Genomic DNA, 18,005 nt, shown 5'->3' with positions numbered 1-18,005 from the left:
ATTAAATAGAATGCTTGACCACTGGTTTGTGATCTAAAGAGAATAAAATCATTGCAATATTCAGATAGCGTAGATTCAATTTAACAGATATTTTACACATGGCATCTAAATCTGAACTATGGTTGAGAGACTTGAGTCCCTCATCTTATTTTGTTATGTAACTACAGTAACTTGACACATAGTGATATTCAGAAATGTATTTCCACTGCTTCAATTTATGTTATATGATGGATTGGGAGTTGTAGATATGATATTTCCTGTTATGAAATAAAATACAGCAAGGATAAAAAGGAAAATTTCTAGGCTATTATATTTTTGGAAACACTAAAATATATATGGTCTTTAGATTGATAATTCCTCTCATATCTTCCCCTGGCTTCCTTACAGTGTGTGCTGGATTAGTGGAAGTACCTGAAAAATCACCTGAGTTACCCTCTGATGTCAATGTTAACCCACTGTGTGCCTCTTCTGCATGTGAAAAACCACTAATCCACATGTATGAAAAGGAATTTACTTCTGAGATCTGCTGTGGTTCTTTGTGGGGTGAGTTTGGTTTCCTAAAATAGTTATAACCTACTATATATATGTGTGTGATTTATTTATGAAAAATCATTTATGGGAGGCAATTGTAGTGCATCTGGTTTAGTACACACATTACACATTACAATGCTCAAGGACTCAGGCTCAAATCCTCACTCCCCTCCTATAGCAGGGAAGCTCCATGAGTGGTGAAGCAGCTCTCTCTTTCTCCCTGTCTTCTTTCCCATTACATCTCCATTTCTGTTTCTATCCAATAAATAGTAAATCAATAAAATGTTTAAATTATAAAAAGAGAAACAAAAGAGTAATAATATATGTGAAACATTTGTTAGCTACTACCCAATCATTAAAAAGCAAATAAAAAAACATCTTTGTAGCAAATTTGATTATCTTCACTGGTTTATTTTTACTCAGTGCAGTTTGAAATTTGAATTATACTCTTGCTACTTTATACTATTTATAATTAAACCTTAATTAACCTAGTTAAGATATAAAACCATGATACGTCAAGATAGCTCACTTGGGAAGGTGCCTGCTTTTCCATTTGTGTAATGCAGGTTTAAATATGGTCAGTACTGCACTGGAGGAAGCTTTGGTGCTGAGCTTTGGTGTTTTTTCTTATCTATTTTTCTGTCTCTATCATTATCGTCTGTCTATCTGTCTACTTCTCTATCAGCCTGGAAAGGTAAAGCCCTAGTGACAACCCAAAAGAAATAATGTGTAAAGTTTTATTATGGGTATTTAAGATTTTGATCTTATAGTTTCTAATTCAGTATAGTGCACAAAATATAACACCTAATTTAGAAAGATTTCATGGGTTCTTAGTTTTAGATTATCCTGAGGATTTATAAGAAAAAATATATACAATGGTTTAGCTTTGATATATTTTAAAATCTTTTGTTCCAAGAAGAATTATAAATTAATTGGTTTGTTAAGACAATATTTGACCTCAAGATAGTCTGAAACATATATGCCACAGAATAAATTAATGCAGTTGTATTTATCTTGCTTAATGTATAATTAAACAGGGGGGATTTAAATAAAGAATAGAGCACACTCTCTCTTTGCCTTTATATTTCTCTGCCTCTGTCTAAAACAAGCTAACTCATGGTTGGGACTTGAAGGGGGGTGCTTCATGCACGGTAGAACACTGCTACAAGTTTATCTCCTCTTTATCTTTCTGTTTCTCACTTTCAACTGAAAAAAACATAGGTCACAGGGAGTGATGGAATTGTCCTGCAAGGTGTGATAACCTTAGTGATGGGAGGGGAAGGAGGAAGGGCAGAGAAAGAAAGAGAGAAAGAATGAGAGAAAGAAAGAAAGAAAGAAAGAAAGAAAGAAAGAAAGAAAGAAAGAAAGAAAGAAAGAAAGAAAGAAAGAGGAGGGAGGGAAAGGAAGAAAGAAGGAAGGAAGGAAGGAAAGAAAGAAAGAAAGAAAGAAAGAAAGAAAGAAAGAAAGAAAGAAAGAAAGAAAAGAAAGAGGAGGGAGGAAAACAAAGGAAGAATGAAAGAAAGGAAGGAAGGTAAAAAGAGAAGGAGAAGAAGGAAGGAAGGGAGGGAGGGAGACATGGATGGATGGAAGGAGGGAGAAAAAGAAGAATCTTAAAAAGTTAAATGCCAATAAGCTACGTTCTATTGCTGCATATATAAAAACTTAAAAGGCAGAGATTGGAATGGGACTGAAAGTGGTATGGGGCTGGCTGACTAAAATAGGAGAAAGAGAATGTCAGTTTGGTGGGTGGTGAGGTGTTCTGAAACCTATGCTGGAGAGATGTGAAATTGTACCACTGTGATAAGAAGAGCCTTGAAAATCAGTATTTCCTCAATAAAGTGGTTTGGAAAGAAATTTTACATGGAATTATTTTAAAGGCACCAAAGCCATTAGTTATAGTAAGAAATAAGTAGTTAGCTCAAGTATTTGTATGTGTTCATTTTTTTTTATCACTGTATAGGGAGGGGTTAATGGTTTACAGTGCAGTTGTTAACACATTGGTACAATCACTCATCTCTCCATGCATCATGCAATAGGCAGGACTCCCAGGAACCTTGAGATCCTGTTCTATGAGACATTCTTAATGTTTAATGGTGAAATGTATATTATTTGATTGATTTACTTATACGAACAAAATAAATGGTTCTAGTCGTGAAATGACACACCAGGCCCTACCAATAAATAGAATGTTGACAAAGGTTATTGTCTTTATATTAATGCATTTCAATGAAATTTGTTTTGTTGTAAAGAAGTCATTATTAAACAGCATGGGGTAACTATTAGCCTAAAATGAAAAAAAGGTTACTTTTACATTTATAGGCATACTGCAATAAGAAAAATATACTAACATGCCTTCAATTATAAAATTGCAATCTAAGCTAATATACTTTTCTTTTTATATACAAACAGGAGTGAATTTGCTGTTGGGGACCCGATCTAATCTCTATCTTATGGACAGAAGTGGAAAGGCAGACATTATTAAACTTATAAAGCGAAGACCATTTCGTCAGATTCAAGTTGTGGAGCCACTCAATTTGCTGATTACCATTTCTGGTTTGTTTCAGAACTAAAATTAGCTGGCCAATTACGTGGATTAATTAGGCTACAAACTGGGTTAAAGACTTTCTCAGGTGAAAGTGTTCATAGGAAAGCTCTTCAACTACTTACTGTCTTTAACTGGGATGCCAGAATTTCCTAATTATATTTTCTTTTTTTTTTTCTTTTTTTGGACCAGAGTACTGATCAATTCTGACTTACAGTGGTGCTAGGTAATGAACATGTAGCATTTGGACCTTAGGCATTAAAGTCTATTGCCTAAATGTTGTGCTATCTCCTTGGACCCATCTATTTTCTATATGTTTACAGTTCAAGCTAAATTTGACTCCTCTTTGGTATTTGGTTTCTAACGGCAATGCACCTTACCTAGGTCAGTTATAAGAAAAATCATTTGCCTCCTTTTAAGTTTTTTTTTTTAAGACTTTTGAGGTTTAGTTTATTTTGGTTACTCCATTGCTAAGTCACACTTCACTATATTAATAAAGAATCATGGGCTCTCTCAAAGATATATATATATATAGCTTTTCTTTTTTAAAAAAAATTTTATTTAAGAAAGGATCAATGAACAAAAACATAAGGTAGGAGGGGTACAACTCCACACAATTCCTACCACCCAATCTTCATAACCTACCCCCTCCCATGATAGCTTTCCCATTAAGTTTTTTTTTTCCCCCTATAGTACTACCTCATAGTTCTGAGCTCCACTTGCCCATTCACACATGGCCAAACTTAATATCCACCATAAAATTTTCTTCTGATATATTAAGGATGACAAATAACAGGGGCTGCGTGGTGGCACACCTGGTTGGGCAGACATGTTACAAAGCACAAGGGCCTGTGTTCAAGTCCCCAGTCCCCACCTGCAGGGAAAGAGCTTTGCAAGTGGTGAAGCAGTGTTGCAGGTATCTCTCTGTCTCTCTCCCTCTCTATCACCCTTTCCTTCTCAATTTATGACTGCCATTATCCAATAAATAAATAAAGATAATAAAAAACACACATGTTACAAAACACAAATAACAGATTAAAAATGAATGAAATAAGAGTGTTGTTCCTGGCATAAGGACTTAAAGATAGGCTTATGAGTAATAATGGATCTACTAAAATCTCTATACTCTCCCCATATAGTAGTTTAACCTCTTAGATATGGTCACTATTCAATATGGGGTATCAAGTAAATAAATGTTAGCAATAATTGTGACTACTAAACATTACTTGGTATCAGAAAAACACTATCATTAAAGCTGACTATGAGCATAAGATGACAGATGGAAGAATAAAAACGGAAAATTGGTTAGACTGTCCAATAAAACAATGCTATTAACGGCCATTTGTATGTTTTATATATAATATCTATCATCATACATTACTGATAACTATTACAAATTATGATTAACTTTGCATTATTTTTGGTTAGAGAAGAAAATTATAGGTGAACTCAAACTTCATGATGTTTTAATCAAATTTGATGGTCATTCACTTATAAATTATTGAGATAAACAAAAAAAACATTCAGTTTTTGAAAACATCTGGTTAGCATAGAGGCTGCATAGCTATTTATTAGGTTTCTTTATTTCATAGCCTATATTTCTGTATCAAATTTTGTCTTTTTAATGTTTTGAGTTTTGCTCAAATGTGGATTCCTTGTATTTAGTAATACTGAGAACATCAACGTAGAAACTTAGTAGTTCAAGTATACATTTATTTTATCATTTAAGACTAGAATATTAATAGGTGTCTGAATTCTAACAGTACTTTAAAATTACTAAAAACCATATTTGACATTGAACATGTGAGAATCCTGTTAGATAAATACTGTAATCACAAACATCTTAAATGTATGTAATATCATTAGTCACAGTACATGTATTTTTTTTCTTTGTGAAACTAAGTTCACAGGAATACATGATTTCACTGCCCCTGAGTTGACTTCTTCACTGAAAGACAGAGAGGAAGAGACACCATAACAGCTGTGCTCACCTTGGTACTGTGAAACAAAAATTTCATGTAGTGCCACAGTTAGAAATTCAAGCCATGGCTGGCATGTGCTCATCCTAAAACGTTCTTTTCAACTTGAAATGCATAATTTTAATTTTAATGGATTGGTTTTTTTTCCCCTGAGGAAGTCATAAGGATTTTATGAAGCCTTGGCAATGGCCAAGAAAATAGTAATTTTTACTTTAATGAAACTTTTGGTTAGAATGGTAAAAAAAAAAAATCATTACTTTTTGTTCTTCTGATAGAAGAACAAGTACATAAACTGAACTGAAAACACTGCATCTTTTTTTTTTTTTTTTTTTTTTGCTCAGGCCATAAGAACAGACTTCGTGTGTACCACTTGAGCTGGCTGAGGAACAAGATTTTGAATAATGATCCAGAAAGTAAAAGAAGACAAGAAGAAATGCTAAAGACCGAGGAAGCCTGTAAGGCTATTGATAAGTTGACAGGCTGTGAGCACTTCAGTGTCCGTAAGTCCCATATCATGTTTATGTCATATGCCTGAATTTTGCTTCCCTTCATTTGGTGAAGTGAATTGCTGTGAAAGACAAAGTGAAGAAAGAAAAAACATTGAAACTTTGTATTTAAAAGAAAAATAGTTGAACTTTATTGGAAAGTCTTTCAAGTCTTTCATACCACAATTATGAATGGTATTGAGAAAATATTAATAATCTAAAATGATTAATGAAGTAAAATTTGGTTTGCTTTCTTGTATTTTTGGTCACAGTTTGCTTATTTTTATTAGTTATTAACAAGATTATAAAAGAACAGGGGGTATAAATCAGAGTTCTGTAATCCCCTGCACTACTATAAACCAGAGCTGAGCAGTGCTCTGGTTAAAAAAAAAAATGTAATTCAGAGTTTCATGTCCCATCCCCTCCATTGGAAACTCCTGTATTCTTTATCCTTCTGAGAGTGTGGGCCAAAATTCTTTTTTTTTTGTTAGTTATTTAATATTGATTTACAAAATTATAAGCTAACAGTGGTATAATTTAGCACCATTCCCACCACCAGAGTTCTGAATCCCCAATCCCTCCATTGTAAGCTATAGCAGTTCTCTTAAGGTTGCAGATATAGGTTAACTATTATGTCTACAACTAACTGTCTATATTTGTATATATTTGCATATTTTAAGATCCCATCTTCTCTTTCCAAATCACACATATACTTATCAATACATCCAACTGCCCCTCCCTTTTTCCTCTTCCCTCTCTGGTTCCTGATGAAGTTGGAGTTCAGAGCCCTCTGTGAACCGAGTATATATATACCTGTATTTGCTCCTCCACTGGACATGGATGTTGACAGGTCAACCCATACCCCCAGCCTATTTCTCTCTTTCCCTAGAGGGTTAGGGCACTGGAGAGGTGAGGCTTCCAGACACACTGGTGAGGTCCTCTTCCCAGGGAAGTCAGGATGAAATCCTAGTAGGATCTGCAATTTGGTGTCTGAAAGGAAGTGAAAGGTAAAGAAGGACAAATTGTTTAATAAACAGGAACCAAAAAGTAGGGATAGAGAAAATGAGGATAGATATCTTAGGGTGGGAAAAAGCTAAGGTTTCTATTTTAGGCATTTTCCTGATCCCCATGACTTTAGTAATTTTTGCCTGAGCCTGGTAGCTAACATGCAAGTGGAATAAAATATTGTCTTAGAAGATTGTGTCAGAGTTGAGAATAGAACTAGGAAGCTGAGTTAGTGGAGGGAGTAGCTCCCTTCAGAGATTGGGTAAATTCCTATCATTGCTTCTCTAGAGTGAAGGCAAGGTCCTGGAGAAGTCTGTAGGGGTGCTTATGATAAGGTTCCTGATGGAAGTGACCAGTGATGGTACAGAGAAGGACCTAGTAGAGGTTCAGGCCCATCATATCTATGTGGGAATCCAAGGATTCCTAGACTAGATGCCCAGATTATGGAGTCTTGTATTTATAAATAAAATAAATTTTTTAGAAAGGCCATTGTTAAAGCGAGCCAGTCTCTTGCCCTTATCCAGCTTTTGTAGTCCTTTCTTTATCTTATGAGGTTAGACTTTCTCCCCATTGTTGAATCATTCATTGAGTGCTATTTGTTGTATCCAAACCAGTATTGGCTTTGTGGAATCTGGCCTCAATTTAGGGAGGGAATAGACATTTAAGTGGGATCGAAGTTAAGCTTAAGTGTTACTGCATTTTACTACTTTAATGATTATAGTATAGGTTGTTATAGGGGACAATAATTGTCTTTTAGTTGATATATATATAAATATATACATATATATATATATATATTTGCCAGTATATCTCTTGGCCAATTGTATAGAGTATTTCTTCTAAAGATTATCAAGGGGGTGACATTAATGCTTTTTCCCTCTGAAGAGATTAGAGAATATCTCTTCTATATAATCTTTTAAAAAGCTTTTTATTAATTACTGGATAGAGATAGAGGTGAAAGGTGATAGAAGGAAAGAGACAGAACAACACCTTTAGCCCTGCTTCAACACTTGTGAAGCTTCCCCCCTGCAGGTGGGCACCAGTGACGTGATTCTGGGTCCTTGTACATTGTAATTTGTGTACTTAACCAGGTGTGACACTGCCTGACCTCTGGGGGGTATATTTCTTACTTATTTTCTTTTGTGTAGTTAATACGAGTAGATAAAGTGATTGAGGAAAGTTAAATAGAAAGTATGAGAGGAGGATATCTAGGTCTAAGTAATAAATATTTGATTAAATACTTTATGGTGTCTTCTTTAGATCTTTCTGCTTGCTCTCTGAGTTATTAAGTCTAAGTATAATCACAACAGACTATTGAGGACTTTTGCTTTGAGGTATATAGTTTCCCCTAATTTATGGATATATTTGCACGTGTACCCTGTCCCTTAGAGCCTGGTCTATGTCTAGAGTCTGTAACTTTGTTAGGGAGTGTGCCATTTGAAATGGAACTGTGTAGTCCCATGTGTTAGGAATGGTCTCAACAAATTATTAGAGTTAAGAGTTTTGATATATCAGACTCAGCCTCTCTGGATACAGGCTGAAGTAAAATATAGCATGGTGGCACTGGTTGCCCTGATTTAATTGAAAGGCAGTATCACAAGGTAGGGGATAAAGAGGAAAAGCATCAAGAAATAAAAGCAAAGTCCCAAAGTTCCCAGGACTGGGAGAAATACAAATTTTAATGAGAATGGAGAAAGTTCCTTGCTATCTTAGAGTTTTAAAAAGCAATAGATGATGATGATGTGATGATGATGATGATGATGATTACCAAGTTATTTGGGAGTTTTGGTTTAGTTTGAAAATCCTATGGGTAGGATGCATTGTACCATACTTGATCTCACCATGATTTATGCAATTTAATACTATTTACAAATAACTGTATCTTAGACATTGACAGGACAAGTTGCTTCTTATCTACCTGGTCTAAAATTTTAAGTAATTTAGTATTTGAAAAAGTTTTAACAAATTAAGCCATGTGTCAGAATTCAAACAGTTCACCAATTTGAAATATTAAGTGCTTAGACAATTTAAAAAAAATGTATACTCAGAACTAAGATCTAGACATTTAAAGAACTCAAAACATGCAATCTATTTTCCCCTGACATATAGAATAGTGATTTATAGGATTATAATTTAATAGGGGTATAATTTAATGTCATTCCCACTACCAAAGATCTGTGTCCCTGTCACAACCCTCTATAGTGGACCTGAAAATCTACCCTTTACCCCAGAGTCTTTTACTTTGGTGCAATATCCCAAACCTAGTCCAAACTCTACTTTGTGTTTCCCTATTTGTTCTTCTTTCACAACTTGTGTCTATGAGTAGAATCATTCCATCTTTTCCTTCTTTTTCAGACTTATCTCATTTAACATGATTCCTTCAAACTCCATCTAAGATGGGGTAAACAAGATGAATTCACCATTTTTATTAGCTGAGTTGTATTCATATATGTCACTTTTCTCAGCCACTCATCTGTTGTTGCTTCCAGGTTTTGGGCATTACATATTGAGCTGTTATGAACATAGGTACACACATATATTTCTGGATGGGTGTGTTTGACTCTTTAGGATATATATATCCCCAGGAAAGGATTTTCAGAATGATAGGGTAGTTTTATTTCTAGCCTTGTGAGGGTTCTTCAGACTGCTCTCCACATGAGTGGACCAATATACATTCACATCAGCAGTTCGGAAGGGTTACTTTGCTTTTAAAACTTTGCCAGTATATGTTTCTGCTATCAATTTTGATGTAGGGCGTTCTCATAGGGATGAAGTTTTATCTCATTTTTGTCTTTATTTGCATTTCTCTGACAATCAATGACTTGAAGCATTTTTCATATGTAAGTTGGCCTTTTGGATCTCTTCTGTGAATATTCTGTTCATACCCTTTCCCTAGTTTTGAATTGGGGTCATTTTGTTGTTGCTGCTGGTGAGTTTGGTGAGCTCTTTATGTATCTTGATTGTTAGCTTTTTTTTCTTTTTTTTCTATTGTATAGCGTCTAAAGCTGTTCTCTCATTCTGAGAAATCTCTTTCAGTGGTGTTTTATTTTACTGTGTAGAAACTTTTCAACTTGATGTCGTTCCATTGGTTTAGTTTTGTTTTGTCTTCCTTGCAGTTGGATTTGTTTCTATACTGATTGACTGACAGTATATTCTATATTTTAAGTTCTAATGTCCAATTTTTGTTTAATTCACAGTGAATTAACTTTTTCCCTATTTTTATATCACAGTTGAGTTTCAGTCTATAGCATGTACCTAAGTAGCTTTTCCAGTGTCATTTATTGAAATGATCCTGTTTTCTATATTTTGTGCTCTTACCTACTTTGCTATAAACTGTCTAATCAATGAAGATTTATATCTGAACTCTCAAATATATTCCATTGATCTATATGTCTATTTTTTTCTATTGTTGTCGTCTCCAGGGTTATTGCTGGGGCTTTGTGCTGGCACTATGAATCCACTGCTTTTGTTGGCCATCTTTTCCATTTTATTGGATCAGACAGAGAGAAAATGAAAGAGGAGAGAGAGAGGGAGAGGGAGAGGGAGAGGGAGAGGGAGAGGGGGAAATCTACAGAAGACCTGATTCATTGCTTCTGAAACATCCTCCCTTCAGGTGAGGAGCCAGGTGCTTGAACGTGGATCCTTGTGTGAGTCCTTGTGATTAGTATTGTGCACTTAACCGAGTGTGCCATCGCCAAGCCCCCTCTATGTGTCTTTATGTCAGTGCCACACACTATCTTGATTATTATAACTGTGTAGTATGATCTGATGTCAGGGAACTTCATACTTCCACTCTTGTTATTTTCTCTCAGGACTGCTTTGATATTTTGGGGTCTTTTATGGTTCAAAACAAAGTTCATGGGCTGGCAAAATAGCTCACCTGCATAATACAATACTTTTCCATGTGCACAGTCCAAATTATGACTTGCCCCACTATGTCAAAGGAACCTTTTATGCTGCAGTTTATTTTTTAAATATTTATTTATTTATTCCCTTTCTGTTGCCCTTGTAGTTATTATTGTTGTTGGATAGGACAGAGAGAAATAGAGAGAGGAGGGGAAGACAGAGAGGGAGAGAGAAAGATAGACACCTGCAGACATGCTTCACCACCTGAAGCGACTCCCCTGCAGGTGGAGAGCCGGGGGCTCAAGCTGGGATCCCTTCGCCAGTCCTCCCTCTTTGTGCCACCTGCACTTAACTAGCTGCGCTACAGCCTGACTCCCTGCTGAAGTTTACTTTTACTCTTTTCATCTTTTTGTATCTATTTAAAAATAAATACCCTGTTATATTTCATTTAATAATGAATGTTTAGTCCTAATAAAATAAGTTACCTATATAATGTATTTACTTTGGTAAGCTCAAGACATAGATTTGAGTCTAGGCCCCATTGCATCCACTGCATTGGAGAAAGCTTCAGTGCTAGAGCATCTTTTCCTCTCTCTCTCTCTCTTGTTCTTACAAAATATTTTAACTATTGGGTAGAGAAAGAGAGAAATTGAGAGGGAAGGGGGAACTAGAGAGGAAGAGAGAAAGAGAGACAACTGCAGTACAGCTTTCTGCAGGTGGGGACCAAAGGCTTGTACCCAAGTCCTTGAACATCGTCTGCTCTACAATGAACCATGGCCTGACCCCTTTCCCTCTTTATCCCTGTCTATCTGGAAAAGTTAGCATGGGATGGTGAATCCACAGTGACCATAGTAAAGTAAAAGAATACATTGAAATTTTGAGAGGAATTTCACTGAACATTATAGTACTTTGAGCGGGATGGCAACTTTAATAATATTAATACATTCAATCCATTAGAAGGGAGAATCTCTTCATTTTATAATGTCTTTCTTTTCTTCTGTTAGTAATTTAGTGATTTCAATATAAAGGTCTTTCATTTCATTTCCTCAATATATTCCAATTTATCTTACTATTTTTGATATGATTATAAATTGGATACTCAATTTATTTTTATAGGTCATTGTTTTCATATAAAAACACAATTGCTTTTTATATATTGACTTTTTAGATTGCCACTTTACTGCATTGTTTATTGTTTCTAAGAGTTTCCTTAAGAGGACTCTTTAGGGCTGAATGATGCTGAATGCTGCCAAGAGCTTTCTCTGCATCTTTTAATATGATCATGTGATTTTTAATTTTCCTTTCTAAAGTTGTGTATGAATTAATTGATTATTTTAATTTTTAATATTTATTCCCTTTTGTTGCCCTTATTGTTTTATTGTTGTAGTTATTGTTGTTGCTATTGATGTTGTCATTGTTGGATAGGACAGAGAGAAATGGACAGAGGAGGGGAAGACAGAGAGGGAGAAAAATAGACACCTGCAGACCTGCTTCACCATTTGTGAAGTGACTCCCCTGCAGATGGGGAGCTAGAGGCTTGAACCAGGATCCTTATGCCGGTACTTGCACTCGAATTAATTTATTTGTATACGTTGAGCCAACTTTGATGGTGTATGATTATTCTAATGTACTGCTGTAATCAGCTTACTAAAAGGCTTTTAAGAATTTTTGCGTCTGTATTCATCAAGGATATCCATTTGTACTTTCTTTTCTTTTTTTGTCATCTCTATTTTTTATGGGCTATAGATGACTAGAAATTGAGTGGAAGGGGGGAGTAGAGAAGGCGAAAGACAGAGAAACACCTGCAGCCCTACTTCATGACTTGTGAAGCTTTCCTCCTGCAGGTGGAGCTTGGGGCTTGAACCCGAATACTTGCAACGGTAATGTGTACGCTCAACCAGGTGCACAAACATCCCCCCCACACACACCCTTTATTTTTTTCTTTTACCATGTTCCCATCTGCTTTTGGTACCAAGGTAATACTGGTCTCATAAAAAGTCTTCGGAAGAATTTCTTTTTCTTCAGTTTTTTCAAGAGCTTTAAGAGGATAGATCCTAGATTCTCTTTGAACATTTAACTGAGATCAGTTAGTGAATCCATCTGCTCCTGAGCCTTCATTCCAGGGAAGGCTTTTGCTATCTGTTTGAGTTTTCTTGCTGGTAGTTATTCTGTTCTGGTTTTCATTTTTCTTCTGATTCTGCTTGGGAAGTTGCATAATATTTTTTTCTTTTTTAATTTTTACTGGGAGGTTAGTGGTTTAAATAGAGTTGTTGGCAGATGGGTAAAATTTCCCATCTCACCATGATAGGTGTCTGAAAAACACACTGGCCTCCAGCTTAAGTCCCCTTCCTTAATCATGTAATGTGACCTGAAGGCCAACCTCCCCACATCTGTCTCCCTGTCCTCCTTTCCCCTACTCTTTTTCCTTGGTGCAACACACTGAACCAGCCCATATTTTACATTGTGTTTCCCCTGTCTATTCTTGTTTCTTAAGTCCTGCCCAAGAGTGAGATAGTCCTATATCCATCCTTCTCTTTCTGTCCTATCTCACTTACCATAATTCTTCTGAACTCCATTCTAGATGAGGTGAAGAAGGGATTTCATCATTTTTAATGACCAAGTAGTATTGTATTGTGTTAAATTACCCATTAATCCTTGGTTTCCAGTCTTATGACCTAGAGTTGATCATAGTAGTCTATGGATCTTTATTTTTTCTCTTTTTTCAACTTTAATACCAAATTATTAAAGGAATGTTGGTTTATATGATGACTATATATGAGAATTGAGATGTACCAGTAACACTTTAAAGGTTATTTTCCCTAAAGCCATCATTCAGTTAATTTGTTTATTTGTACATTTCCAGTTCTGTTCCATTAACCTAATGTAATTTCCTATGTTAATACTACATTGTCTCAAATACTGTGGCTTTTAGTATGTTTTCATGATGTGAAATGTGGTTGCACTAAATTGTTTTCAATATTTCTTGGCTTATCTTAATCTCCTCTTACTCCAGGTGGATTTTAGGAAAAGCATTTACACTCAAGCACAAAATACAATTAGAATTTTAATTTAACTTTAATTGCAATTGCATTGAATATTTAGACCATGTCATATATTAATTATGCTCACTGTAGAAATGTGAAGTCTGTTTATACATAAACATTGAAACTCAATAATTTATTTTGGTATTTAATTTAATCTATTAACATTCTATAATTTTATTATACAATCTAGGAAGCTAATGAATATATACTACAAAAGTACATAGTAGCTGGGACCCAAGAGGTGGTATCATAGATGAAGCATTAGACTCTCAATTATGATCTCAGCAATCTGAATCGCAGTATCATACTTGTCAGACTGATGCTCTAACTCTTTCTTACTCTGATATATGTGTGTGTGTGTATGTGTGTGTGTGGGTGTGTGTGTGTGTGTGCGTGTGCGTGCCTGTATATTAATTGTGTCACCTTTTGGATGAATTAAATTGTAGCTCTTTTGAAAATATTAAGTAGTTCTTTTGAAAATATAAGGCCTATGCTCTTCATGTGAGGGGGTCATCACTAGAACTTGAACATTCTAAGCCAACTTGCTTTCAGATAGAGAAAGGCAGAGATACAAAATAAAGAAAGGGAGACTCCAAAGCAGCAAAGTTTGCTCCAGTGCAGTGGAAGCCAAGTTTATACACTTGGATTGTAATTATGACATTTGGAAAATCAACTGAAAAGCAGTGAGTATTATTTTTAACTGTGACACTGTTTCTTTTTTAAAAAATCTTATTATTGTAGTCCAACATGAAGAAACAACTTACATTGCAATTGCTTTGAAATCATCAATTCACCTTTATGCATGGGCACCAAAGTCCTTTGATGAAAACACTGCTATTAAAGTAAGTAGCTTCATTTTCCTTTGTGTTATATAATTTGTCTTTTGAGAAATTGTGAATATAGTAGTATTTTGGAATATATACAAACATATACCATTTTTTATAATTCTTGTAATCTGAATAAACTTTTACAGTTACCATATAACCCTTATTAATTTTAATATGATTTATCTGTTTCACATATAAAATTATAACATGAATTAAAATTATAACAATTGTACACTTACATACATGTATACACATACATACAGGCATGTATAGATCCTCCCATATGTTTGACAACACAGGGAACATAGTTAACTAGATTATTCAAAAACACAAAGCTAGTCTTCTATGAGGCATTCTTAAAATATGTGTACTTTCATTTTTGTTTAAGTCTCTACTAAGTTTTGAATTACTATAGTTTAATCTGTCAGTTGACAATTCAAAGGCACCTGAGTGAGATGTAGTGAGGAAAGTCCCCAATCTCTCCCTTTGGAAGCCCTTTCTTCCCCACTAGCTCCTTATTCTCACTTCCTAGAGTCAACTTGAAGACTTTTTCTTATAGAATCCCAAACACAGGTTTTGGGGCCCATCCCAATGACTTGACACTGAGAAAAACCCCATTTTCTCTTGGGGGGGTAAGGAGAACAGAGGGAAGGTAAGGAAATTGTGGCAACTGGTAGGATGGGGACACATATTAGAAGTGGAATAAGGGTAAGCAAAGTCTTTGTTGTGTCTACAGGGCTTGCAAGAGATGGGGATGGGGAGGAAAAGGAGTGGGTCTTTGTTTCTTCCAAGCTGGAACTCTAAACACATTTCTCTCTAGAACTATTACAAGGAATGGTGGTTAGGCTTATTGGGATACCTGTACTATTTCTACTTTTAATGTGGTTTAACTGAGCTTCTGTGGATCGGCTTCATAAAGGTAACCATTTAGTGTTGCAAGCAATTGAATTGTTGATGATTTTAATCAGACCTTATAAACTAAGGTTTCTTTTTTAAATTATGCTATCTTTATAATGTTACAAAATTTTACCTCAATATGATTGTTCTTATTTATTCCATAGTGATATTTATTAATAAACTGGAGATATTATATTAAGTCTAATAATTTCTCATCTAGTTATTGTAGAATCATCTGGAATATTTCTTAAAATTTAACTCTCAGACCCAACCCCAGGTTGAATTTTAAGGTCTGGGGTGGGGCCTGGGAATATGATTTTAAGAAAATTTCCAGGTGATTTTGAACTAGTTGACCCATGGAGAAGAAATTACAACATACAAGTAGTGAAATATCATGATACATTCTAGGTGTTCATAGACTATCTTAGGTATCTTAGGACAGAATCTCCTTATATGGTATATATGTTAGGAAAAATCATAACTTATGTACAACAAAGATTAGCTAATTTTAAAAATTTGTTATTTAATAATGGTTTACAAGATTATAAGTTTACAGGGATGCAGTTACACATTACATCTCTACCATGAAAATTCTGTACCCCCAAACAAGTTAATATTGTTTTATTTATCAGATAAAGAGAGAGAAAGAGAGAGAGAGTCTTGCAATACTGCTTCACCACTCATGAAAGTTTCCCCTTGCAGTTGGGGACCAGGGGCTTGAACCCAGGTCCTTGAGTGTTGTAACTTGTGTGGTTAACTGGATGTGCTACCTCCTTTCCCCACAGGTTAAATTGTTTATGATTTCCCTCCAATGAATTTATTTCATAAATATCATCTCCTTATGCATGGACACTTAAATATTCAGTTGAGAGTCTAGATATGCTCTGACACAAATCATATCCCTTATCTGATCTCCCTAGACTGGACATTGGGTCAGCTATCAGTATTTGGATATGGGTATAATCTTGGGTGTCTGCTGATTGGTGAAAGCTACCTGGTATGGAGCTGGAAAGCAAAGAATATGAATACCAACAGTCTTCCTAGTTTGATACATTGTTTTTGCCCAAGTCCTCATGCCAGTTCTTGGACCTCTTTTCATGGTTACCATATTGATACCAGTTCTCTCTTGTGACCTGAACTTGGCAATGGATGGTAATCATATTTTTGTTCCCTAGAATAGGAACAGGGAAATCTAGTCATATCAGTCTGTGATAGGTTGATATATATGGATATTTTTCATTCCCTACCAAGTATGCATTGATCAGTCAGCAGATTCCGAAGGAGACTACATGTCCTATGAAGCCTATATACGAATACTGGCAAAAATACAGGCAGCTGATCCAGCGAACCGGTTTAAGAGACCAGATGAGCTCCTTCATTTGTTGAAACTTAAGGCAAGAAATTTAAAGAAAACAGAGTACAGGGTCATACAGAGTTTTTATATTCATTGGTGATTTGGAGGGAATATATATATATATATATATATATATATATATATATATATATATATATATATTCTAGATCTAATCATACTCTAATAACTGATCTAAGAAAATAGTGTCTAAATTCATTATCTAATCTAGAAAACCAAAGTGTATGTTTATAAACTTGTTAGCAAAAAGTAATTTTTTAACATAGCCAGAGTGTCATTTTTGGCCTTTTGGCCTTATTTGGTTTTATATCTACAGGTATTTCCAACACTTGGTCATAAACCATTGACAGTTGACCTGGCTGTTGGTTCTGAGAAAAAACTAAAGATTTTCTGCAGCTCAGCAGATGGATATCATGTCATCGATGCAGAATCTGAGGTTATGTCTGATGTGACCCTGCCAAATAATGTAAGATCCCTAGAAACTACTGTATACAACAACTAGAGTTTTTATGACAATATAAATGGTGTTACAGGTTTAAAAAAAATTGGTTCACAGTTTCTGTACTATAGCAGAGACCTAAAAGGTAAGTATAGAATGCAACAAAGTGGTCATGGATAAACTCACTGGTTTCTTACTCCAATCAACCTATTATTATTGTCTACCATAGTCTCCTCCCCCTTTCTTATTATCTTTATTTATTGGATAGAGGCATCCAGAAATTGAGAGGGAAGAGTGAGATAGAAAGGGAGATATAACAGAGAGACACCTACAGCACTGCTATAGTATATATAGCACTGCTATAGTTCCCTCTGCAGGTGGGGAGGGGGGATGTGGAATCCAGGTTCTTGCACATCGTAACATGTGCATTCAGCCAACTGCACCTCTCTCTCTCTCTCTCTCTCTCTCTCCCTCTCTCTCTCTCTCTCTCTCTCCCTCTCTCTCTCTCTCTCAATCCCGCTCTCTCAATCCCTCTCTCCCCCCTCTCCCCCAACCAGCAGCATAAATTTCCCACCTACTAGTGTCTTCTGCTTTGACAAGTTTCCCACCTACTAGTGTCTTCTGCTTTGGTGAAATATACACCACCCAGCCTAGGTTTTATTTTGTGTTTTCTTTCCCTAACTGTTCTTGTGTCTTTAAGTTCCACCTGTAAGTAAGATCGTCATGTATTCATCCTTCTTCTTTTGGATTTTCTCACATAAAATGATTCCTTCTAGATACATCCAAGATGAGGCAAAGAAGATGACATAAGTTTTAAAAGCTGGGTCATATTCTATTGTGTACAAAAACCATAACTTTTACAGCTTCTCATCTGTCTTTGGGCATCTGTGTTACTTTCAATTTTGGTTATTTTATACATTGTGCTATTATAATCTGGACATGCCATACACCAGACAATGGGATAATAACCAGTGTTTCATTTATTAGTTTATATAGAGTTTACACTACAATATGTATTGTAGTTTATTAATTTATTAA

The 18,005-nt window shown here is 35.3% G+C and overlaps 1 protein-coding gene across 2 annotated transcripts in view; it reads left to right on the top strand.

Moving 5' to 3' along the window:
- Positions 1–18,005, top strand: part of NRK (Nik related kinase) — a 155,573-nt gene that overhangs the window by 125,971 nt on the left and 11,597 nt on the right. Inside the window, exons 21-26 of one of the 2 annotated variants that reach the window (XM_060182704.1) lie at positions 388–543; positions 2,941–3,084; positions 5,394–5,552; positions 14,174–14,277; positions 16,410–16,550; positions 16,845–16,994. In XM_060182704.1, coding sequence (XP_060038687.1) covers positions 388–543; positions 2,941–3,084; positions 5,394–5,552; positions 14,174–14,277; positions 16,410–16,550; positions 16,845–16,994 — 854 coding nt within the window. The remainder of the gene's footprint in view (positions 1–387; positions 544–2,940; positions 3,085–5,393; positions 5,553–14,173; positions 14,278–16,409; positions 16,551–16,844; positions 16,995–18,005) is intronic. The other variant, XM_016193796.2, reaches the window with a different exon arrangement.

This window comes from Erinaceus europaeus, chromosome X (assembly GCF_950295315.1).
Source record: "Erinaceus europaeus chromosome X, mEriEur2.1, whole genome shotgun sequence".
NCBI classification, from domain to species: Eukaryota; Metazoa; Chordata; class Mammalia; order Eulipotyphla; family Erinaceidae; genus Erinaceus; species Erinaceus europaeus.
Note: the sequence above shows the minus strand (reverse complement) of the source record. Positions and strands in the feature narration are given on the sequence as shown.